This window comes from Lolium rigidum, chromosome 3 (genome assembly GCF_022539505.1).
Source record: "Lolium rigidum isolate FL_2022 chromosome 3, APGP_CSIRO_Lrig_0.1, whole genome shotgun sequence".
In the NCBI taxonomy this organism is placed as follows: Eukaryota; Viridiplantae; Streptophyta; class Magnoliopsida; order Poales; family Poaceae; genus Lolium; species Lolium rigidum.
Genome location: NC_061510.1, coordinates 109,358,311 through 109,383,548, shown reverse-complemented (window position 1 = coordinate 109,383,548; position 25,238 = coordinate 109,358,311). Strand labels below are relative to the sequence as shown.

The following is a 25,238-nucleotide window of genomic DNA, read 5'->3' as shown; positions in this document are numbered from 1 at the left end:
CAAGAAAAGGTACAACTCTGAGTACCTCTGCTGCTCTTGATTCACCATCTGTGATTGATAAACTTGTTTCACCGCCACATGCTTCACATGCTTGGTACTTCGCTGAATCTGAAAACTCTCATAATATTGATAATATTTCTGCTGTGCTTGATGATAGTGGTTCATCGGGATCCTTTCTAGATGCTACAATTGCTAGGTCTAGACAAATTGAAAATGCTGAAACTTCCGATGCTACTACACCTGTTAGTTCACCTGAACTTGATTATTCTAGTGATGATCCTGATGAAGATTATGTGGAGCTTAATGATGATCTTATTAATAGATGCAATGCTACTGCTGATGCAAGTAAAATTAAAAAGTTTCTCACACAATATACTGTTAGACATAAGTTATCTCCTGATCCTAAATTTGCCACATCTCCTATATGCATTAAGGATAAAGATTATGATTTTTCTCTTGATCTATCTCATATAGCTATTGTAGAGAAAGCCCCCTTTTGTGGTACTGAAAAAGAAAGTGTTGTAGAACAGATGATTGAACTTTCCTCTATGAGTAGTTTGTTTTCTGATGATATCAAGATGCGTACTTATTTTGTCGTTAAAATTTTTTCCTTTCTCATTAAAGGATGATGCTAAAACTTGGTATAATAATTTGCCTCCTGGTTCTATTAAAAGTCCAACTGATTTGCGTGATGTTTTCTTTCGAAAATACATTCCTGCTAGTGCTCAACATATTGCTCTACAGAGAATTTATAGATTTGACCAGGGAGATGTAGAGAAATTGCCTGAGGCTTGGGCAAGATTTTGTTCTCTTATCAGAGCTCGACCTGGACACGATTTAGAAAAGAATGATTTACTTGATATATTTTATAGTGGACTAACCATTGAGTCTAGGGCATACCGGATAGTTGTGCTTGGTTGTGTTTTCGAGAAAAGAACTCCGGACGAAGTCGAAGAATTATTGGCTAAAATAGGTCGGAATCATGATGATTGGACTACACCTGAACCAACTCCAACGCCAATATTGAAGAAGAGGGGTTTAATTAAATTGAATGATGAAGATATGAGGGAAGCCAAGAAGTCTCTCAAGGAGAAAGGTATTAAATCCGAAGATGTGAAGAATCTACCTCCCATAGAAGATATATGTGAGATAATTCCCCCTTCATCCATGATTGAGGTAAACTCCCTTCGGCGCTTTACTAGGGAAGATATTCCGTATTCAAAACCTCTCGCGCAATGCTTAGATGAGTTTGATAATTATATTGTTAAGCAAGAAAATTTTAATATGAGAGTAGAGAATCATCTAATGGAAAATTCTCAAGCTATTAGCAATTTGCATGATATTGTGGAGAGAACCTCCAATGATGTTAAGATGCTTGTTAAACATTTTCAAATGGTTCAAACTCAAATTGATCAACTCACTAAAGTGCAAAATGACTTATTACAAAATAATTCTAAAGAGAAACATGCTTATGAAGTAACAACTAGAGGTGGTGTCTCTACCCAGGATCCTCTATATCCTCGAAGGGCATCCCAAAAGAATTGAACAAGATTCTCAATGCATTGAACCTAGAGCTCCTTCTAAGAAAAAGAAGAAGAAACATAAAAATGTTGTAGAATCCTCCGAACTCGTTAATGATCCTAATAGTATTTCTATTTCTGATGCTGAAACTGAAAGTGGTAATGAACATGATAATAATAATGATAATGATTAGAATGATGCTTCTGATAAAGAAGAAGTTGAAGATGAACCTGAAAAGCAAGATAAAAATAGAAAGTATACTAAAGAAGATTTTATTGCTAAGAAACATGGTAATGAAAGGGAACCTGGGGTGCAAAAGCAAATGCCTTTTCCTGCTAAGAAACTAAAATCAAAGGAAGAAGAACACTATAATAAATTTTGTGATTGGATGAAACCTCTATTCTTGCAAATCCCTTTGATCGATGCTATTAAATTGCCTCCTTATTCAAAGTATATGAAAGATATTGTTACTAACAAAAGGAAAATCCCCAATGAGGAAATTTCCACTATGCTTGCTAATTACTCTTTTAATGGTAAGGTTCCAAAGAAGTCGGGCGACCCGGTATACCTACTATTCCTTGTTCTATTAAGAATAATTATGTTAAAACTGCTCTATGTGACTTGGGAGCCCGTGTTAGTGTTATGCCTTTTTCTCTTTATAAGAGAATTTACTTAGATAAGTTGATACCTACCGATATATCTTTGCAAATGGCTGATAAATCTACTTGCTATTCCTGTTGGTATATGTGAGGATGTTCCTGTTCAAGTTACTAATAACTGCTTGATATTAACTGATTTTGTTGTGTTGGAAATGCCCGAAGATGATAATATGTCTATTATTCTTGGGAGACCTTTTCTTAACACCGCAGGAATTGTTATTGATTGCAATAAAGGAAAGGTTACTTTCAATGTTGATGATAAGGAGCACACAGTCTATTTCCCCAAGAGAATTGAAAAAGCATGTGGAGTTAATACTATTTCTAATGTGAGAACTATCAAAGTGGGAAGTATTGATTGTCCAATATATGAGCCTAAAGAAGAATATCAAACTCTTGTGATTGGATCCATATCAATACAATTCAAGAAAAGGGGGATGGACAACTTTAACTTTGGAGAAGTGTTCCAAGGGGAGACAACAAGCACGGGGAGGCCCTCTAGGTCATCTACCCGATGCAGGCCATCCTACAATGAGGATCTCATCGCACCAAGCTTTGCACCCGAGGAGGACAATGGAGTCCCCAACGCTGCATCCTTTCCATGTTATGACTTTTTGAGTAATGCAGTGTTGTTGGATGATTTCTTTATCCTCGTCGGTAGGGCAAGTTTAACCACCTATGTGGGAGATGAGAGTGAGCAATACTACACGCTCACTAAAATCTTTGTGGAGAGCTTCAAGTTCAACAATAGGCACTTTAACCCGACAGTTTCATTCAAGATCTATGGTAAACCTATTACTATGAAGTTGGAATTTTTTTGTGCTGCATTGGGTATTGTCCCTGTAGGTACAACAAGGAAGATCGAAGACAACCTAAGGGAATTGTTGGAGCTCTATCGAGGGATCACCAATGATGATTGTCGCACCATTCAGCGTGGCAAGATAAGAAACATTCAACTCCCCGCCATTAAGTATTTTGCTTATTACATTGGTACTAGCATTCTTGGTAGGGAGAACACTAGCAACATATCTAGCTATCACCTTGGTTTCTTAATTGCTGCACTCACCGGGGAAACACCTTATCATCTTGGTGCTCTTGTTGCTCGCCGCTTGTCTAACAAGGGGCCCATATTTGGAGGAATTATTGCTTCGCGCGTTTTAGCATATTTAGAGCTTCCTCTTGACCCTAGTGATGTAAAAATAGCTCCTATGAGGCTCGATATTGCTGCTATGAAGAGTCATCAATTTGTTACAGCTGACTCTAGGTTAGATAATATTGTCTATAGAGTGTTGTTTGCTGACGGGGAAGAGAGGGAAGTCCCTTTGCCCCAACCAGATTTGTTCAGTATCAACAGGAAACCATGGTCGCGCTCTAAGGAGGAGGTGGATGAGAAGCTGAAGATACACAACTTCCACCAGCAGCATGACTCCGAGGACGCCGAGCCCTCCTATGACTACACCGTCACGTATCCGGGTTCTTCTTCTAGCACATACCCGGAACATGATCCATCTTCGTACTACGAGGGTGCTTCTTCATGGGCACCATGGGGTTGATCTCCACCTAGGCCAAAAGCCTAAGCTTGGGGGGAGGTATACCGGCATCACTCATTCTTTGCATATTATGGTTTATGGATACTTGTACATACTTGTTTAGTTTCTTTGAGTGGTTTTCTAATGAGAGGAAGATGGTATTTGGGGAAGTGCTGCCTGAAAACAGATTCTGGACTGTTACTAGAAAAATTCGTGCGCACAGCCAGAACGTTATTTTGAGCTGCCAATTTTTGTACATGTTCCCCAGGTTGTTATCTAACTTTCATTAGTTTAACACTTTTCGAGCTGAGCAACGGCAGATTTTTGTAAAAATCGATTTACATACTGCTTGTCGAGTTTTGGCAGATTTCTGCCATCTCGCTTTTCTGTGTTTCTTTTAGTTTTCATTTTCTTGTTCTTGCTTTGTTTCTTTCCTAAAACACAAAAAGACCAAAAATATTTCTATTGTTTCTCTTCACCACTTGTTTACTTTAGTTTCTTGCATTTGTTTCGCTTTATTTGCTATTGCTAGTTTGCTATAAGAAAACCCAAAAAGATTTTGCTTTGTTTGCTTGTTTTCTTTTGTTCTTGTTCCCAAATTCGAAAACACCAAAAATATTTGCTGTTATTCTTTGGTTTTGTAAAGTTCTTTATGATTTCAATGGTCTTCGGTGGCTGGAGCGTGGTTTTCATTTCATATTATCCAAGCTACACAAGTGAAAAGGCAATAATGACGATCTACGACAATCCGATTGTGGTGAGAGGCTGGTATGAACTCTATTTGTTTTCATTTTTGTACATATACTCATCCATGTGAGCATGCTTAGTTGGTTCATGTCAGGTATATGTCATTTAAGAAAGTCTAGTAGTTCATGATCTCTCATGTTTAGTTCCAATTTATTAATATGAGTAGCATGTCATGTATGTTTGCTTGCATTGTTTTATTCATAGATAGGTATGATATTGTGGTATCCTCCTCTGAATAATTCGTTTGAATTAACTTGGCACATGCTCACGCATGCATATGACTGAATAAAAGTCAATTAAGCCTTGATGATTTACATTGCTTCAGAGTTCTTGTATCACTTTTATGCCTCAGTTAATTTATTTTGCCGCAAGCATGATTATGACGAGTCTATCGCTCTCTTGATTTGTCGTTCCCTAGTCTTTTGCTAGCCTTCACTTGTACTGAGCGGGAACGCTGCTCGTGCTTCCAAACACATGAAAACCAAGTTATTCCAGAGTGTCCACCATAAATACCTATGCATGGCATTTTAAACCATTCCAAGTAAATTCTCATGCGCTACCTTTAAACCTTCAAAATGCTTCTCAATTTGTGTTAATGTTTCATAGCTCATGAGAAAGTATGTGGTGTTTAACTTTCAACCTTGACATTTACTCTTGACGGATTTTCATATGGACTAGTGGCACATCCGCTTATCCAATAATTTTGCAAAAAGAGCTGGCAATGGGGTTCCCGACCCGATTAATCAACTTTCACTAATAATTATCTTCACATGTTTTGCTCTGATTCACCAGTAAGCAACTTAATTTTGCAAATAGACACTCCTCCATGGTATGTGATTGATGGAAGGCACCCGAGGATTCGGTTAGCCATGGCTTGTGTAAGCAAAGGATGGGGGGAGTGTCACCCATAATAAAACTAAAATACGTGTGTAAACAAAAGAGAAGAAGGATGATCTACCTTGCTGGTAGAGATAACGTCCTTCATGGGAGCCGCTCTTGAAAGTCCGGTTGGCGAGGTAGTTGGTGTACCCATTACCATTCGTTGACAACAACAAACACCTCTCAAAATAATTTTACTCCTGCTTTACTAATGAAAAGCTCTAGCGCATGTTAATCCCTGCTTCCCTCTGCGAATGGTCAATCTTTTACTTTTATGTTGTGTCTCCATCCTTTCTTTGAGCACTTTCTTGAGAGCACAACTGTCATTCTTAGTGTAATATGCTTGTCTCAAAATATGATTGATTGTGGTATAACTTTGATGCTTTTATCTTTGACAATCACTATTTCTAGTCTTTCTATGAACTTCAGAGGTGCCTGAGCATCTATGTTTTGCTGATCAAATATGGGCAAGCGAGATACCACTCTATCATACTCATTTATAAATATTGCAATCCTGCTTATATACATGATTCATGATACTTATTATTAATTATTGGTACCTTTCCATGATTGACATAGCTATTGGATGATCTTATTTGCATGTATCTTATTATGAACTGCCTAAGTGTTAGCCATAGCATGAGAATATTTACATCATATGAACAAATGTGTTCGTGAAAGTTCTTTTATCGCTCGGTTGTTAACCGAATTGCTTGAGGACAAGCAATAATCTAAGCTTGGGGGAGTTGATACGTCCAAAACGTATCTACTTTCCCGAACACTTTTGCTATTGTTTTGCCTCTAATTTGTGTATTTTGGATGCAACTAACACGGACTAACGCTGTTTTCGGCAGAACCGTTCCGGTATCTCGTTTTTGTGCAGAAATCCAACTTTCGGGAAAAACCTCGGGATTTTGACGAAGGCCCTATTTTCCCGAGAAAACTCACGGAGCCGGAAGGGCAAGTCGGTGGAGGCCCGAGGGCCCCACACCCTAGGGCGGCGCGGCCCGGAGGGGGCGCGCGGCCCTAGCGTGTGGCCCCCTCGGCAGGCCTCCGACGCCCTCCTTCAGACTACTTATCGCCCTCGACCTAAAAACGCACAAAGAGAAGTCGAAGTCGCCAGAAACCCTCTAGAACGCCGCCACATCGCGAAACTCCGTCTCGGGAGCCAGAAGTCTCCGTTCTGGCACTCCGCCGGGACGGGGAATTGGAGGAGATCATCGCCTCCATCACCACCGACGCCTCTTCATCAACCAGCCATGTTTCCCCCATCCATGTGTGAGTAATTCCCCCGCTATAGGCTGAAAGGGATGGTAGGGATTGGATGAGATTGGTCATGTAATAGTGTAAGATTGTTAGGGTATAGTGCCTAGTGTCCGTAATTGGTACTTTGATGATATTGTTGCAACTTGTTATGCTTAATTCTTGTCACTAGGGCCCGAGTGCCATGATCTCAGATCTGAACATGTTATTGTTTCATCATGATATTCATTGTTTATGGTCTTACCTGCAAGTTGTATACACATGTCGCTGTCCGGAACCAATGGCCCCAAAGTGACAGAAATCGGGACAACCGGAGGGGATGGTAGTGATGTGAGGATCACATGTGTTCACGGAGTGTTAATGCTTTGCTCCGGTGCTCTATTAAAAGGAGTACCTTAATATCCGATAGATTCCTTGAGGCCCGGCTGCCACCGGCTGGTAGGACAAAAGATGTTGTGCAAGTTTCTCATTGCGAGCACGTACGACTATAATTGGAACACATGCCTATTGATTGCTTTGTACTTAGACACCGTTTTATTATTATCCGCAAATGCCTCGCTTGATTGTTACATGAGTTTCTCTCATCCATGCAACGCCCGTTATCCGTCCCCGTGCCTACGGTATTTTAATCCTGCTGTTTACTATAATCACTACTCGCTGTCTTTGTTACTCTGCTGCTTGTTATTTCACTATCGCTATCGCTATAAAACTGTTACTATCGATAAACTCTTGCGAGCAAGTCTGTTTCGAGTGCAGCTGAATTGATAACTCCGCTGTTAAGGCTTTCAAGTATTCTTTGTCTCCCCTTGTGTCGAATCAATAAATTGGGTTTTACTACCCGCGAAGACTGCTGCGATCCCCTATACTTGTGGGTCATCAATGCCCTTCAGGATATAGAGGATCCTGGGTAGAAACACCGCCTCTAGTTGTTACTTCATAAGCATGTTTTTCTTTAGAATTATCTTTTAACAAGTCATTTTGCACTTTAGTGAGTTGATCTATTTGAGTTTGAACCATTTGAAAATGTTTAACAAGTATCTTAACATCATTGGAGGTTCTCTCCACAATACCATGCAATTCACTAATAGCTTGAGAATTTTCCATTAAATGATTCTCTATTCTCATATTGAAATTATTTTGCTTAACAATATAATTATCAAACTCATCTAAGCATTGAGCAGGAGGTTTTGAATACAGAATATCTTCTCTAGTAAAGCGTTCAAGAGAGTGTACTTCAATCATGGATGAAGGGGGAGTGATCTTACATAAATCTTCTATGGGAGGTAAATTTTTCACATCTTCGGATTTAATACCCTTCTCTTTAAGAGATTTCTTGGCTTCCCTCATATCTTCATCATTTAATTTAATCATACCCCTCTTCTTCAATATCGGTGTCGGGGTTGGTTCGGTGTAGACCAATCATCATGATTCCGGCCTATTCTAGCCAATAATTCTTCGACGTCGTCCGGAGTTCTTTTCCCGAAAACACAACCAAGCACAACTATCCAGGTATGCCCTAGACTCAATGGTTAGTCCACTATAAAATATATCAAGTAAATCATGCTTTTCCAAATCATGTTCGAGCCGAGCTCTAATAAGAGAGCAAAATCTAGCCCAAGCCTCGAGCAATTTCTCTCCATCTTCCCGATCAAAATGATAAATTTTCTCGCAAAGCAATATGTTGAGCACTAGCAGGAAAGTATTTCCGGAAGAAAACATCAAGCAATTCTTTTGGACTATTAATAGAATCAGGTGGCAAACTATTATACCAAGTTTTAGCATCATCCTTTAATGAGAAAGGGAAAATTTTAGCAACAAAATAAGTACGCTTCTTAACATCATCGGAAAACAAGCTACTCGAGTAGATAGCTCAATCATGTGTTCTACAACACTTTCTTTTTCAGTACCACAAAAAGGTGTTTTCTCAACAATAGATATATGAGACAAATCAAGAGAAAAATCATAATCCTTATCCTTAATGTTTATAGGAGATGTGGCAAATTTAGGATCGGGAGACGAGTTTATATCTAACAGTATGTTGTGCAAGCAACTTTTTATTTTTTCTTGCATCAGTAGTAGCATTGCATTTATCAATAAAATCATCATCAAGTTCTACATAATCTTCATCAAGATCATCACTAGAGTATTCAACGAGACTCGGGTGAATTAACGAGTGTAGCAGCATCTTCATTAGGAGTTTCAGTACTTTCAATTTGTCTAGACCTAGCAATTGTAGCATCTAGAAAAGATCCTAATGAACCATCATTATCAAGCACAGCAGAAGCATCATCAAAATTATGAGAGGAATTTTCAGACCAGCATGTGAAGCATGTGGTGGTGAAACAAGTTTATCTATCACAGACGGTGAATCAAGAGCAGCAGAGGTACTCAGAGTTGTACCTTTTCTTGTAGTGGATGGTAATATGGCGACTTTAGTATCACGAGGTTTACCCATGATGGATAATTTGCAGCGAACAATATCAATCCAAGTGAACTTGCAAATAAAGCTATGCTCCCCGGCAACGGCGCCAGAAAATAGTCTTGATGACCCACAAGTATAGGAGATCGCAACAGTCTTCGCGGGAAGTAAAACCCAATTTATTGATTCGACACAAGGGGAGACAAAGAATACTTGTAAGCCTTAACGAACGGAGTTGTCAATTCAGCTGCACTCGGAAATAGACTTGCTCGCAAGAGTTTATCGATAGTAACAGTTTTATAGCGATAGCAGTAGTGAAATAACAGCGACAGAGTAACAAAGACAGCAGTAGTGACTATAGTAAACAACGAGATTAAAATACCGTAGGCACAGGGATGGATGAATGGGCGTTGCATGGATGAGAGAAACTCATGTAACAATCAAAGCGGGGCATTTGCGGATAATAATAAAACGGTATCCAAGTACTAATCAATCAATAGGCATGTGTTCCATATATAGTCGTACGTGCTCGCAATGAGAAACTTGCACAACATCTTTTGTCCTACCAGCCGGTGGCAGCCGGGCCTCTAGGGAATCTACTCGGAAATTAAGGCACTCCTTTTAATAGAGCACCGGAGCAAAGCATTAACACTCCGTGAACACATGTGATCCTCATATCACCGCCATCCCCTTCGGTTGTCCCAATTTCTGTCACTTTGGGGCCTCGGGTTCCGGACAGCAATACGTGTATACAACTTGCATGTAAGATCATAAAGCAATGAATATCATAATAAATTGATAACATGTTCAGATCTGAGATCATGGCACTCGGGCCCTAGTGACAAGCATTAAGCATAACAAGTTGCAACAATATCATAAAAGTACCAATTACGGACACTAGGCACTATGCCCTAACAATCTTATGCTATTACATGACCAATCTCATCCAATCCCTACCATCCCCTTCAGCCTACAGCGGGGGAATTACTCACACATGGATGGGGGAAACATGGCTGGTCGATGGAGAGGCGTCGGTGGTGATGATGGCGATGATCTCCTCCAATTCCCCGTCCCGGCGGAGTGCCAGAACGGAGTTTCTGGTCTCGAGACGGAGTTTTGCGACGGTGGCGGCGTACTGGATGTCTTCTGGCGATTTCTTCTTACCCCCCGTGCGTTTTTAGGTCGAAGGCGTTAAGTAGTCCAGAGAGGGGCGTCAGAGGCCAACCGAGGGGGCCACACAATAGGGCGGCGCGCCCCCCTCCTAGGCTGCGCCGGCCTAGTGTGTGGGGCCCTCGGGCCTCCACCTGGCTTGCCCTTCTGGCTCCGTCAATCTTCCGGGAAAATAAGACCTTTCGCATAAATTCCGAGGATTTTCCTGAAAGTTGGATTTCTGCACAAAAACGAGACACTAGAGCAATTCTGCTGAAAACAGCGTTAGTCCGTGTTAGTTGTATCCAAAATACACAAATTAGAGGCAAAACAATAGCAAAAGTGTTCGGGAAAGTAGATACGTTTTGGACGTATCATCCCCCGACTAGGTGCCCGATGATCGGTGTATTTGGATTTATTTTCACAAATAAATTCATAGTTCGGCGTACAATTTTTGGCCTATTTTTACAAATAAACGTTACAGTTCAACAAATCAAGCAAATAATTTTACAATTTTTGAAACAAATCAAATGGAAACTGGTTGGTGTTGCCTCAAAGCCTCCATATGTGCTCCACCAGATCATCCTGCAGCTGTTGATGTGTTGTTGCCTATTCGACGGTACCACAGAGGAGGGATCCTCACGGAGGGGGGAAGAAGTAGGGGCCATGGGCGGAAGAGCACTCCGGACGGTGGTACGCGATTTATCCAGCTTCAGAACATCTGCTCGAGGACAGGGCCTACTGCTGCTTGTCTGGAATTATCTGGGCACTTTTCGCGTTGTTACAATGAGTTGTGGTTGTGCCTCTAGGGCTCCCGGGATCCTGCTTATAAAGGCGTCAGGATCTAGGGTTTCTACGGAGAGTCCTAGCCGGAATACAGTCTTGACTAACTACGGAACATTACATTGTCGTGCACGTCAAGGATCTGCCTATCCTTATATGCCATACTGGATCCGGCTACCCCCTGATGGGCCGGGCCGGATCCGACTTCCAGAGTAGGTCGGTGGATCCGGCTCCTTGTTCCTGGGCTGGACTTCCTCCATCTTGATCAACAACAACTGGGCCGCCTGATGGGCCGTATGCCACCATCACCATCTGTGGGCCACCCGGGCTTGCCGGATCTAGCCAATGTCGATAGTACACCCATGAAGTATACCCACAACATGATGCATTGTCGAGTCTCGAATCTCCCAAAGCGATGAACGAAGCCCACGATGTCAACACCTGGTGGTTAGGCTGTGCAAGAGGACCCTCTCTGCCATATGGTGCAGCTTGCTTGCTCAGAGGAACTGGATACTTCCGCTCATTCTCAATAATCATGTTGTGTAAACACACACAACAGTTCATCACCTCCCACATCTGATCTTTGGACCAAGTCATAGCGGGGAACCGGACTACAGCAAATCTTTGTTGGAGGACACCAAATGCACGCTCGACGTCCTTTCAGCAACCTTCTTGTTCCTTGACAAACTCTGCATGCTTCGGGAGGACGAGGCTTGAGATAGTCCTCATAAATGTTGCCCATTTTGGATAGATACCGTCTGCAAGATAATATCTCTTGTTTTAGTGCCGACCATTGATCACAAAGTCAACCGGGAAAGCATGACCCTCAACAAGCTTGGAGAAGATCGGCGAGCACTGCAAGAGGTTGATGTCATTGTTGGATCCCGGTATACCAAAGAAGGAGTGCCAAATCTAGAGATCATGGGTAGCCACTGCCTCAAGCACCACAGTGCAACCTTTTTTGTGACCCTTGTACATTTCCTACCAGGCAAACTGGCAGTTCTTCCATTTCTAATGCATGCAGTCAATGCTTCCAAGCATCCCCGGAAATCCTCGAGCTTCATTGACAGCGAGGATTCGAGCAGTGTCTTCGACAATGGGTGATCCCAAGTAGATGTCCCCGAACACTGCTATCACCGCCCTGCAGAACCGGTAAAAACAATCAAGGGCGATGGACTCCGCCATCCGAAGATAGTCATCGGCAGAATCACTAGGAGCTCCATATGCTAGCATCCGCATAGCCACCGTGCACTTTTCGAGGGCGGAAAATCCTGCCATTCCGGTGCAATCCAACTTGCATCTGAAGTAGGAGTCATAGTCTCGAAGGGCATACACAATTTTCATGAAGAGCTTCAGGCTCATCATGAAACGACGCCTAAAAACAACCTCACCGTGCAATGGATTGTCGGCGAAGTAGTCGGCGTAGATCATGCAGTAGCCCTCCATTCCCTGCCTCGGCTTGCAACTCCGGCGACCTGGTGCCGACCCATCACGTCGACCAATGGCCTTCTCCGCGTACAGGCATGACAAGTAAGCTCGGATCAACATGTGCTCCTCGTCTTGGGCGGCGGCTGCCATCTCTTCTTCAAAAAGCTCGGCAAACATCTGCTCCTCCTCGTCGTCCGAGTCCATGGCCGCCCAGGCAAATGGACGAATACCTGCCGAGCGTGGTCGATGCAAGGCGCGACGCGAGGAGTAGCCCGACGGTGGAATATAGGCAGACGCGATGAGGTCGACGGAATATAGGCTGGTGATAGGAGGGACGGCGGAGTATAGGCATCTAGCCGACGGATTGGCGAGGGGTGGTGCCAGTGGCGAGAGAGCTACAAGAGGGGAGAGAGCTACAAGAGGGGAGGGAGATTTGCAGCGAGAAAGTGATGGGGTTCGCGTGTTTTCTCGCTGACAGAGCGGGCCCGTCTCCGCTTTTCTCTCGTCCGGACTCCCGGAGCGCACCTCGAGAGGCCGGGGATGGCATGGACTTTTCGGATGGATTTAGGCCCTTTTCCGGGAAAAAACGAGGAACCGGGAGCGCGACTAGGCCGAATAACGCCGTCCGGCTAAAAAAAAGAGACACCGGAGGCCTTGTCGGGGAGATGGCTGGAGGTGCTCCAAGCCAAACTAGGTTACCATCCATCACAGATTTGGAGAGTGTTGATGGAAGGGAAGGATGGTGGACTGATAATTGGTTGCCTAGAGACCATATGCTTCAGGCTCTGATTTATTTGTCTAATGAACCTCCACAGCTTGTTATGAAAAGTTATACACATAAAATTCAGAAGCTACGTAAACTTATGAACGAATGCATCTTAGATGTTGAATTCCATGTGCTAGTTGTGCCGAATTACTACCACTACGCAAGATACAATTACAATTACATGCACATAAGAAACATCTCAGCAGTCAACAACAGACATTCAGGTGTTATCCACGGGCTACACGAGCTGATTGTTCATCACGCCAAGTGACGATGAACCCATCACTTGGATGAAATTGTGTTATCTTGCGAGGTCGAGTGCCGAGCTACACCACCACCCAATAGTTCGGCACTCCGCGCCTCTGCCACCTTCTTCAGCATACCGTCCACCGCGAGATCGAACGCATCCTTCACCGTCTCGAGCGTGTACCTCGGGTCGGCGTACACGAGCCCCGGCATGATCCTGACGACCTCTTCCTGCATCTCCCGCACCGTCGCCGGCGGTATCCTCCTGAGCGTCTCCTCGATGCTCACGTTGCCCGCGCGCACGTCGTCCTCCGTTATGAACACCGAGTAGCGGGTGTGGTCGCTGGGCAGGTGCCACTTGTACTGGAGGTACGCGGAGCGCGGGTGGAAGAAGACCGGCACGCAGCCGGCGACCATGGCGTCGAATGCCGACCGCCGCGTGGCCGAGTCCCCCCGTGGCTGGAGGCAGAACGTGGAGCTCCGGAAGAGGCGCATGATCTCCCCCGGGGTGTGGCACTGCTTTTCCCCGCTGGCGCAGCCCAGATGGCGGCAGGCGGACGACGCGGCGCACTGGTCGATGATGTCCGGCCTGATGGACTGCCATTCGCGCGGCCTTGGCGCGCCCACGAAGGACATGAGCCACGGGCGGTCGGCGCTCCTGATCCTGCGCTGCCAGTCCAGGACATCGGCGTCTGCCCGTGGGTGGAAGTAGGTCGGGTAAGGCACGGCCATGTCGCTGCCGCCCCCCATGACGGAGGTGGACGACTCGATGACGAGGACGGTCATGTTCTTGACGGCGTCGAGGAGGAGCAGGTTGGTGCCCCACACAGAGATGTTGATGGTGTCGCGCTGGAAGTCCCACGCCGTGCGCCCGGCCACGAGGAAGTGGTCGCGGCCGCTCGCTCTGCGCCACTCCGGGCGGCTCTTGAGCCAGCTCGCCAGGTCGCGCGACGCGGCGTCCCGCGTTGCCTCGTCGTAGCCCCACTGGTGCAGCGAGAACTCGAAGCCAGCGTAGAACGGGACGAACACGGCGGCCGCCGCGGAGGAGTCGTTGGTGAGGCACTCGTACCGCCGCATGCGGGCGTGGAAGATGGCGTCCAACCCGAACTGCTGCGTCGCGTACCAGCCGCTGGAGTTGGTGAGCGCGCCGCCGCCCGGCACCTCCCCGTCGAGCTGATCGGGGTGTAGCAGCGGCTCCCCGAGGCCGGCGTTGCTCACTTGCTTGCACATGTCGGGCCACTGGCCCTCCAGATTGGCGCAGCCGGAGAGCATGTCGGCGTTGAATCGTGGCGGGAGCTCGTGCACATACACGTAACGTCCCCTACATGGATCACTGCTGTCAGCGCCGGTGCGGCTCACGTCGCTCGGTGCAACCGTGTGCACGGAGATGCGGACGTAGAGTATGCAGGCCCAGAACGCCGCGGCGACGACGACGAGGAACCAAGGCCGTGTAACGGCGGCGGACATATCGTCTTGGTGGGTGGGGGCGGCGGCGGTCCTTGCCTTCGTTGTTGTAGAGAGTGGCCGTCCGGGGACATGCGTAGACTACTTCAGGCATACATTGCAGAGTTGCCAGTTAATTTGCCCCTGCGGGCCTGCGATTGATTATGCGAGCATGTGAAGAGGTTCTTTTCTATCTCCGGCCCCAAGATAGGCACCGCAGGGCACGGCGCGTCGTCTGAATCTTGATCCACCGAATAATGGAATGCGTGTAGCGCAACTCCACGAGCAAACTTGCGCTCCCTCCTAGAGACGGGCAATCTAGAATCGAAACATAAATAATGATTAAAAGTTTATTGCAATACATAATATTGGAGATCTAGTTTGCTAGACCTCCATGTCAAACTCAATGCTGAGGTTCGTAACTTGAGCCTATAGCAGAGAAGATCTTGTACTTTTAAATTTGAATCAACCAAGAATTAAAATACATCCGAAAAAAGTCCAACCTTGTCTCCCAGGCGCACTTGCTCGTGAGCTTGTCTGCGTGCGGTTCAACCATCCACCTGCAAAACTATGAGAGTGTACTCCTTCCATCCAAGTTCCCTAACAAGTGTACTTCTATATCTTGTCTTAAATTAAATATTTTAAAGTTTCATCAACTTTATGAAAAAAGTGACAATATTTATAGCACCAATTTAGTATCACTACGATCGTCTTGAAGTGTTTTTTCTTTGTATTATACGGATTTGATGTCATGTATGTAAGTATGTTGCTATTGTTTTAATAAATTGGTCAAAGTTTTAAAATTTTAACTGAGGATAAAAGTTAGATTGTACACTTATTTAAAAACAGAGAGAGCATGACATAGTGGACTGGGCAAAAAAAAAAAAACGGTGATTGCCCGCTTCTCTCCTTGATCTGCTATAGGCGTTGTGGAGGGCTAGCTTTGTCGGCTGGCCAACACGCTCATGTTTCGCAACGGGTACAAAAATTAGTGTAAATGTTCCAGAATATAGAATTCTTTGTAGTAGAGTTAATAAAAACTCGTGCATTAGAGTTTCTATGGTCATGAATATACGTGGCTTTGCTTTCACAAGGCAAAACTTTGTCCATTACATTTCAGGTGTTGTTGAGGCTTTTTTTTTACTGAAAACCTAGCTAGTCAATTATGTACTTCACTACTGCCCCCGTTCCATAATATAGGACGTTTTGGCAAACTAATTTAGTTTGCCAAAAGGTCTTATATTAAGGAACGGAAGTAATACTATATAAGAACATGTCATAGTGGTGATACTAAAGATGTTTTATCCTCGTTTCTAATTTGAGAGCAAAGCAATACTATAGATCTAGGAACAACAAGCTTTCAAAACATCCTCCATTTCAGGGTCATCTCCAGCTTCTTTGTCCTGTTGAAGGATATACAAAGTTACCATCAGTAATTCACTATCCAGCGGATGATCAAATGGGAACAATATTACAAAGGGCTTGGCTTATTGACCTTGTGGATGTAGGAGATGTTGTTGATGCCTGGGCCTGCAACAAGGAGCCCCCCTTGGTACCTGAGAAAGGGAGACAAGTATTTGTCAAACTGATCGTTAGAAGAGCTGCAGCAGCCAAAGCGAAGACAGTTGAATGGAAACATACCATCCACCCTTTGTCCTAGTGTTCTTTTCAAATGAAAGTTCCCAGTCCTGCCTGTATCCTTCCCTATACAGCTGTATAATCTTCAGGCCCGCCTGCAAAAGATAATGGATGTTGCATATCTGCAGAGGAACAGAACGACTCGACGGGAAATTTGTCCAGCAAGAATTACCGATGGAGTAAATGTTGAGAACAAGCCATTGGCAAATTCCAGAGCCCTATATGATGAGTAATCTGGATCTGCATATACTTCTGCAAAGTATTTATTGTCAGACTAATATAGTTGAACAAGTGCCACAAGCTGACCATCATGATCCCGGTATGATTCACAGAGTCAGATAACTTTAACGAGAGATAGGAATAATTTACATTTTGAAAAAAGAATTTTATAATTCTTAAGAAACCAAAGTGTTTTTTCAACATCTTGTACTCCCTCCGTCCCAAAAAAATCTGCTCAAGTTTGTCTAGATACGGACATGTTTTTAGTGTGTAGATACATCCGTATCTATAAAAAGTTGAGCAGCTTTTTTTTTTAGATCGGAGGGTGAACAAAAATTCAAAGACTTAAGCACTTGTTGCATATGAATTGGCAACATGTACAATTTGAGCTTCAAGCAATTTCAACAAAAGAATTGAGCAACAAGAGCAGTCTGTTCACAGAGGTTCATAGCAAACGCTTCACCATCAATAGCATTGGTTTGCTTTCCATGCATTAGTTTCATCAAGCTTGGTCGACTTTGAAGGCTAAAATAATTTGCACAGGAGATGTTCTACGTGGAACATGTTTCAATACAGTGAATTATTCCTACCCAATGTAGAGAGCCAATCTAGTAAATGATATATTATGACACAGTTGTAACTAATAATCACTAATTTTTTTTTCTGATTGGTGTAGGAGTAGAAAGTAATGATGCTTAGTAGTGAATTTTTTATTTAAAAAGAGGGACCACAGTGAGATAATGTGATAGTTTTTAGTATTTCACTAAGCTCTGGCACTGGTTGCTACCACTTTTGATATTTTTTTAGTATTTCATTGATGTCATGTTCATGTACTCACTAACTCAATGTTACGGCCGTAAAGATCATATGGGCTGGATAGATTCAAGAATATTACCTCCTTTGAATTTGGTTTGATCAGAAAATGCCTTTGCCTGAATCAAGAAATAAGCAATATAATTTCATCAATCACCGATATGCTAGATTATCTACAATTAAAATGGAGTGCATGATATAATTTAATTCAGTCAACCACCGGAATACTGTGTGGGTATGCGACTTTTATTCACAAGTTGTACTACACTACTACATATCAAGGGACAGCTTGGTTTTCTTTCACAGGGAATAAATTGAACTTCGGATGAACGAAAAGATCACTTTTCAATGCATATCACAGTCAAGACAAATAAGACAAGGACTGATGCAGAGAACTGCATACACATTTTTCCATGAATTAAAAAGCATGTAGTTTTATAAACAATGCCACATATCTAACATGAAGTTCGTGTTTATTTCAGTAATAAGTGTCTTACCACAATACCACATCAAACATCAGCACATATGAACCTTACTCTCCAGATTGCCTTTTTGTATTTCGCGACCACCAATTTTTTAGATCAAACAACAGAACACAAAAAATGAAGTGTTTTCACAGCAGAGCACATACCTGTTCAACAGTGCCTGGTCCAATTAAAACAAGAGAAACTCCAGCAGCTTCCATTGCATCCTGGACACAAGTAATAGGGCGGTTCAGATATACTAAAAAAGAACAGTTTATCAAAAGTTACACACTGGAAATTCAGAAACTTCCGCACTAACTAACTTAGAAATAATTTGAGCTGTAGGTTTGTCTAAAATGTCCAGCTGCTTCTGCTTTTAGATCCTGTCGTGTAAAATGTCCTCCTGTAGGTTTGTATCTGCTTTCCTGTTTTATTCCCCTATTTTCCTAGACCACATACTGTTTTGCGGCTCGGCGAGAATCTGAACGCTGTATGTTTGTTTGGTTTCAATGAAACAGGGGGGTGAGCCTCTTTTGTCTAAAAAAAAAGAAATGATTTGCGCTGTGCTGAATTGGTACTACTACTACAACTAGATGGAGATGAGAAACATCTCATCAGTCAACCCACATTCAGCAGGTGTTATCCAGGGCATCTGAAATGGGGAGATTCATTTTTTTGTTCAATGGACCTTGGCAAATGGCAAGCAACAAAACGGAGTATCATTTTGAGGAATTGGCTTCATCTCCTATGTTGCTGCTCTTCCAGTGGAAATTTACGAGTGGGGAATCTGACATCAAACTAACCTGCTTAGCAGCGAGAAGGTCGGCCCTCTTTCGGCATAGGACACACCTGCAAACAACCGGCGCCATCATATCAGGATTCAGGATAATGATATAAACCAATCACCCGAAACTCCCACAGACAGATGAATGGGGACAGACCCAAAATGGCGGGCGAATGCAACCACGGCCTTCCTGTCCCTCCACAGATCAACGACGGGCACCGCCTTCCCGCTAAGGTCGAACACCTCCACCCCCTGCAGCGACCTCGCGAGACCCTCCGCCGGCGCCTCAGCTGCCTCCGCCGTGCTCCCTGCAAATCGCGCCGAAGATGTTATGCTCGTGGCCTTCACATAGCCGAACAGCATAATTGAAGCGACGAGTGTGAGAGATACCGATGGCTCCGGGCTTGGCGGCCGCAGCGGCAGGGAGCAGATGGCGCATCCGCCGCCGCTGGTTGGCGAGGTAGCCGCGCGGGCACCTCGCGCGGCGTAGGCTCGGCGCGGTCGCTGCCGGGGTGAGAAGCGGCGCGGCCAGTCTAGGGCTGGTGACCGAGTGCGGCGCGTGCGCGGCCATGGCGATGAGCGAGTTTGCGTCGACTCGAGGTACTCCGGCGTGCGGCTGTCGCTGGCCCGGGAGCTGTGGCCTTGGAACCGAAGCAGGTAGAAGCGGTGGTGGCCCGCACGCCAGTGAGGGTGGAAATAAAGAGTCCAGAACTCGCCACGCCAGGTCGCGTTCTCTGACGTGCGGGCCAGAGCAGCACGACGGCATGAGGGGCTTCCGCTCTGCGCTCTGCCGCGCGGCGGCGCGGACGCGGGCGGAGCTCCAGGGCGCGCGGGGCCGCCGGTCGTCCCACTCCGCCGCGGCGCCCGCGAGGCCTTCCTTCGGCATCGCCTTCGACATCGACGGGGTCATCCTGCGCGGCCGTAGCCCTATCGGAGGCTCGCCGCAGGCCATCCGACGCCTCTACGCCGACGACGGTAATCCCCCGCGCTCTCCTGCATTTAGTTGATTTAGCTCGTGGGGCATTAGACATGGATTGTTTCGTCCCACTCGTGCCGGCTACGTGTTCTAGGTCGTGCTTGCCGCATTGGTGCCTTTGCATCATTTCGTCAAACACGTCTTAGGCATTTGGTTTCTTCTTGGCGTGGTGTTCGTGCGTATTATGGCAATTTGACTACACATCGTCGCTTTTATGTTCTGTGCTATGTGCGTCTGTGAACACACGACTTTTTCTAACTTTTACATAACAAGGCATTTATATGAAGTAATATCACTAGATTTTTCATGAAAAATACTTCGTACCGACATGTTTTTTTCTTTCACTAACATATTCATGATACGATTAATGGTAAAACCTGCATGAAACGTCACAAACACATGAAGTAATAGACTGCTCAACTCTTAGGCGGCATCAGTATGTTGTTTCTGAAACATAGACTCAAGAAAGGTCCATGCTGGCCATGGTAGTAAATTAATCCCCTATATATGTCTGGTGCTTATTAGCTTCTGGATCATCATTTGTTGCCTCTTTTTGCAGGTACCCTGAAGATTCCGTTTCTCTTCTTAACCAACGGTGAGTAGTTTAATATGCCGTATAGCACATTCTGTTTTTCTCCGATGTCCCATTTTAATTTCCATACGGAATGATGGTTTGTTTCCATTGTTTAGATTATTATCAGGCTTGTTTCTCGAACATGAGCACGGATATTGTCTTAACTGTCATTTTCAGCTTTGTTTTTTACTCCACTCTAAACAAATTGGTTGCATAGAATGGGTGAAATTGTTCAATATATATTATTGTGTTCTTGTGCTGTGCTGTGGGTTTACCTTGGGTCTCATGGATTAATAAGCCTTATAAAATATAAAGATTAGAATGCCAAAGTACTATTGCATTTGCTAGACTTGTGTTTTTCGATTAGATTAGAATAATGTCCAACTAGCTGGATAACTAAGTGGCAATCTTTGTACAGGAAGAATGATTTAAAATGTGTAATGTTAAACTGTTATATTTAAAATTATTGAACACTTGATCAGCTATCCTATGGTCACCATAATTAACGGTTTGTACTTCGTACAGTAAGGCACCGTGGTACTTACCAGTTATCAGCTTTATTACTGGATCTTTTATCGAGATAATTAAGGTTTTTCAATTTTTTCGGCAGGAGGTGGTGTTCCAGAGTATAAAAGAGCTCTGGAGTTAAGTGAGCTTTTGGGAGTTAACATCTCTCCATCTCAGGTATTTATACTATCGTCCAGACTCCAGACTCATGACTCATTGGTCGTTGCTTATGTACTGTTATTAAAAACAATAGACCTTTAACTAACAACTAATATAACAAAGATTGTAGATTTTTTTTTATTGCATCCCTGTCTAAAATTTGTGATGATGCAGGTTGTTCATGGCCATTCTCCTTACAGAGAGCTGTTGAAACGGTATAGCACTCAAGTATATAATTAATCTTTAAGTTCTGTCCTGTGTGATTTCCAGCCAAGAATTTTTAATTTCCCCATGTACATGTCTGCATCTGAATGGAATATGCAACCTTTTCCTGTTACTACAGTTTCGAAGATGATCCTATTGTTGCTGTTGGAAAAGGTGAGCCTGCAGCAGTGATGGCTGAGTATGGGTTTAGGTAATTCTTGATATTGATTTTAGTCTATTACGACCATTGGTGAAATATGCTGTATGTATTTCTCATGAATTTTCTGTTTTATGCAGAAAGGTTCTATCTATAGATGATTATGCATCTTATTTTGGAGAAATTGACCCCCTAGCTCCTTTCAAGAAATGGAACGTGGGACAATCAAACTGTCAAAACTTAATGTCTGAGAAAATGCACCCACCATATGATGTTCACTCGGAGAGAGTTAAAGGAGTGTTTGTTGTCAGTGACCCTGTTGATTGGGGTAGAGATCTGCAGGTAGTCCCTTGTCTATGATACATTAATGAAAATCTTGGGCTATCTTCAATATTCCTGGAAATGATAACTGCGTGAGTTGTAAACATCTAGTTCTAAACATGTGTGCAACATGAGATGCTTAAGGTTTTTCAGTTAAAGTGGTTGCCGTGCATAAGCTCTAAAAGCTTTTTAATTATATGTGAAAGGTACTTTGCGACATCTTGTCAACTGGTGGACTTCCTGGAAATGGAAAAGGAGATCAACCTCCTTTATATTTTGCGGCTGATGATCTTGAATATCAGGTATGAGAAGTTCCTGTTGTATAGCTATGCCATAAGCCCATAACAGAGGGAGTAGTAAATCTAAATCTCCAGTTTGGTGTCATGATAGCAACTGGGGGTTCTCGCACATTCTTTCATCTCCAGTGGGCTCAAGGTCTACTACAGATTAATAGACCTGTGAACTTAGTTTCAGATTTAGGGATTTAGCAGTACTTTGTTACAAGTTCAATGATTCTGTTCAATTTTCTAGGTGTTCCGTTGTTAGTATTGATGCCAATGGTACATGAGATAGATGTAAGATCATTTGCATATGAGGAGTCTGTGGCTTATTTGTAGAACATTGAAGATAGCATAACATCAGATATAATTTTTTGGAACTAAGGGTTCCTACTTCCCTAATTGCACACACATCATATTCACATTTATGTATATAGGAGCGGTATCTTCCGAATAGACCATGCATGGAGATAGGTAAGTACTTAAGTAGAGAGGGTTGTTCCTTCAGTGTCCCAGGGGATCGTTTGTTGTAGTTGACTGTTTTACCTCTTTTGTTAGATAAGATCTGCGCTTAATGCATGAGGTCCTATTTGATTCTCCTTAAACCTTGACATTGTTATTTATAACTATTGTCATGTATGGCTGATTTATATTTATAAATCACACGCATAATACATGTTGATGCTGTATCTGTTTGTTTATTGGATTCTGCTGTTTATCAATGAGCTATGTGTACCATTGATAAAATTATCATAGTGGAACCGCTAGCCATCAGGTTGCACCTTTTTGGCTTGCAACATTTGCTTTGACATTCTATTAATTAATTGTTATTATTTCTAAACAACACACATTGTACTAGTTAAATCTACCTACCAGATTCATTATGTTGAGCAGAAGATACACACGTACGCATGCATATGAGAACAGAAACATGGTTTCAAATGGATTTGTCATTTGTGTTGTTCTGATTTGTAACTGCTTGATACCCTTCAAGCTGATTACTACTCGCGCTGTTGACAGCTAATTACAACTCACTCACTTCCATCCGCACGTGTTCACCCCCCATGGCTACCATGTACTGCAGAGTGCAGAAAGTAGCCCTTTTCCATGAGTTTGAACTGATTTTTTTCCCATGTGATTTATTCCCTCGCTTGCATCCCTTTGTTTCTCTGTCAACCAGAGGAGAACCTGTTACAATTTGTATCTCAATACCTGCAAAATGAGCATGTAGTCTAAAACTTCAAACAATAAACAGAAGCATTTTTGCATTCCTTTTCCTATGCTACTTATCACCCTAGTTGTTCTGCTGATTTTTGCCATTATTTAAAATATTGACATGAGGATCTGCTTTCTCAATATATTTGAATTGGGTGAAGTTTGATTGTAAGATAGTATCAAGAATGGGATCATAGTGCAAAACAGTTAGCTCCTTTTACATAGATCTTCCTCTGATTTACATCCAGGTTCCATGCATGCATGTACATGGTAATTGCTAGCAACACTAGTAACTTGCTTTGGCATCCTATGGCAGGCTGCATTTCCTTCAGAGCGGCTTGGGATGGGTGCCTTCAGGATTGCACTGGAAAGCATCTTCAATCAGTAAGCTATTATTTAAATAAACTGTACTTGCAAGCATAGATATATAACTTAAATACTTATTTATCTTCCCTCAACTTAAATTTGCAGAGTTAATGATCTTCCATTGAAGTATACATCTTATGGGAAGCCTAATCCATTTGTGTTCAAGAATGCAGCTAACATACTAGAAAAAATTGTCATGGGTATCTATCCAAACTCACAGTCAACAAAGGAAGTAAAAGACCATCAGCTCTCTACTATCTACATGATTGGTGATAATCCTAAAGTTGATATTTGTGGAGTTTTGAAGGTTAGCTTATGTTATGATACCTCTAATTCTTCCAAAAAGGAAAATCACTATATGCAGCAATTGACAGTGTTAGGAAATTGCGCACTTCTCAGTATGTCCTGTTGAGCATTTATTGACTCAGGGTCGAACAGTTAGTCTGCAATCCTACAAGATAATGTGTCACCTAATGTATCTTGAGAGATCATTTACCTTGTTGATTGTGTCCTGCCAAATGGTGCTAACACTGGCAAATTTACACTTTGCAGGCTGGGCCTCCGTGGTCGTCCATCCTTACTAGGACTGGTGTTTTTAGGGGAACTGATAATGATCCAAAGTTTCCTGCTGATTTGGTATGTATTATCAGTGATGATTCGTTATCTGGAACTTATGGATGTTTAGTCATCTGTAAAAAATATTGCCAAAAAATATATTAACATGATAGTAGTTCCAGTCTTAAATCTGAATAACCACAAGCAATGGCTGATGTCTTGCGTTCACATGACTTGCGTTCACATGACTTCATTCCACAATACATTAGCTCACACATCTTGCACAGTTTATGTGACTTCATTCTACAGTACATCAGCTAATGCAACTAGCGACTCAATTTGAAGTTTGGCTCTCTATGTGACAGAGCGTCACCACACAAAATCATATCTATTGTAACTGCACTTGTTTATCCTTTGCAGGTTGTTGATACTGTGGATGATGCCGTCAGCTGTATTTTGGAAAAAGAATGTATTCGGTGACATTTGGCGCCTGCAGATCTATGCTCCCATGCCACCAACTGTATTCTGGAAAAGAAACCTATACGGTGACATTGTGGCATCTGCACACCTATGCTCCCAGTACTGCTATTTGGACGCTTGGTAACACATTTTTGCCATTTTTCAGTCTAGAAATGTTGGACCAAACAGTTGGCTGGAGTTCGATCGATGCATGTCTGATTCGTTGTAGGATACAGATATGCTCTAGAGAGGAAAAACAATTATCTTCCTAGGATCATATGCATCCACTACCCAATTAGTTGTATATAGAATCAACCATTCACATATCTAGACAAATGGTCTGTCCCTCAAGAGGGTCACAATGATTTTGAAACAAAGCATACACTCTGGTGCTTGGTAATCAAAGAAATATTCTTTGAGATTCGTGAGTTTGAAATTTACTACTTGAATTGGAAGATCAAAATCATTGTACCATACTTAAAAGGACGTTTGGATCCGAGTGCGGTGTTTTGTAGCTTGGGTTACATGTAGGTCATTTTTTTGAATTTTTTGAAAATGGTAATTTAGAGTTTCAAGAAAAATCTGAAAAAAAATCTAGACATAGATAATGATGTATTCTATAAACGTGCAATTTTTGAACTCAAAATACCTTATATTTTAGGAAGTGCAAAAATAACAAATACAGAAATCTGAAGTAGTGAATAGTGCAAACTTTAAAAC

General features: G+C 43.1%; 3 protein-coding genes across 3 annotated transcripts; 1 reads left to right on the top strand and 2 right to left on the bottom strand.

Moving 5' to 3' along the window:
• Positions 1 to 13,318: 13,318 nt before the first annotated feature.
• Positions 13,319 to 14,853, bottom strand: LOC124695331 (xyloglucan galactosyltransferase KATAMARI1 homolog). The gene has a single exon (XM_047228186.1). It carries the CDS (start codon positions 14,851 to 14,853, stop codon positions 13,423 to 13,425), a length of 1,431 nt encoding a protein of 476 aa, XP_047084142.1. The 3' UTR covers positions 13,319 to 13,422.
• Positions 14,854 to 15,889: 1,036 nt separating this feature from the next.
• LOC124702147 (thioredoxin-like protein AAED1, chloroplastic) lies at positions 15,890 to 19,361 on the bottom strand. Its single transcript, XM_047234260.1, has 9 exons — positions 19,138 to 19,361; positions 18,905 to 19,055; positions 18,767 to 18,812; positions 18,131 to 18,190; positions 17,582 to 17,618; positions 16,640 to 16,719; positions 16,471 to 16,562; positions 16,325 to 16,385; positions 15,890 to 16,232 (listed from the first exon to the last, which is right to left on the bottom strand). The coding sequence occupies exons 1-9, from the start codon at positions 19,316 to 19,318 to the stop codon at positions 16,173 to 16,175; spliced, it is 768 nt and encodes a 255-aa protein (XP_047090216.1). The 5' UTR covers positions 19,319 to 19,361; the 3' UTR covers positions 15,890 to 16,172.
• Positions 19,362 to 19,511: 150 nt separating this feature from the next.
• Positions 19,512 to 24,937, top strand: LOC124702144 (uncharacterized protein YKR070W-like). The gene is made up of 11 exons (XM_047234256.1): positions 19,512 to 19,722; positions 20,283 to 20,318; positions 20,908 to 20,981; positions 21,138 to 21,178; positions 21,307 to 21,378; positions 21,465 to 21,666; positions 21,852 to 21,947; positions 23,455 to 23,522; positions 23,610 to 23,811; positions 24,057 to 24,140; positions 24,480 to 24,937. The coding sequence occupies exons 1-11, from the start codon at positions 19,512 to 19,514 to the stop codon at positions 24,537 to 24,539; spliced, it is 1,146 nt and encodes a 381-aa protein (XP_047090212.1). The 3' UTR covers positions 24,540 to 24,937.
• Positions 24,938 to 25,238: the final 301 nt, after the last annotated feature.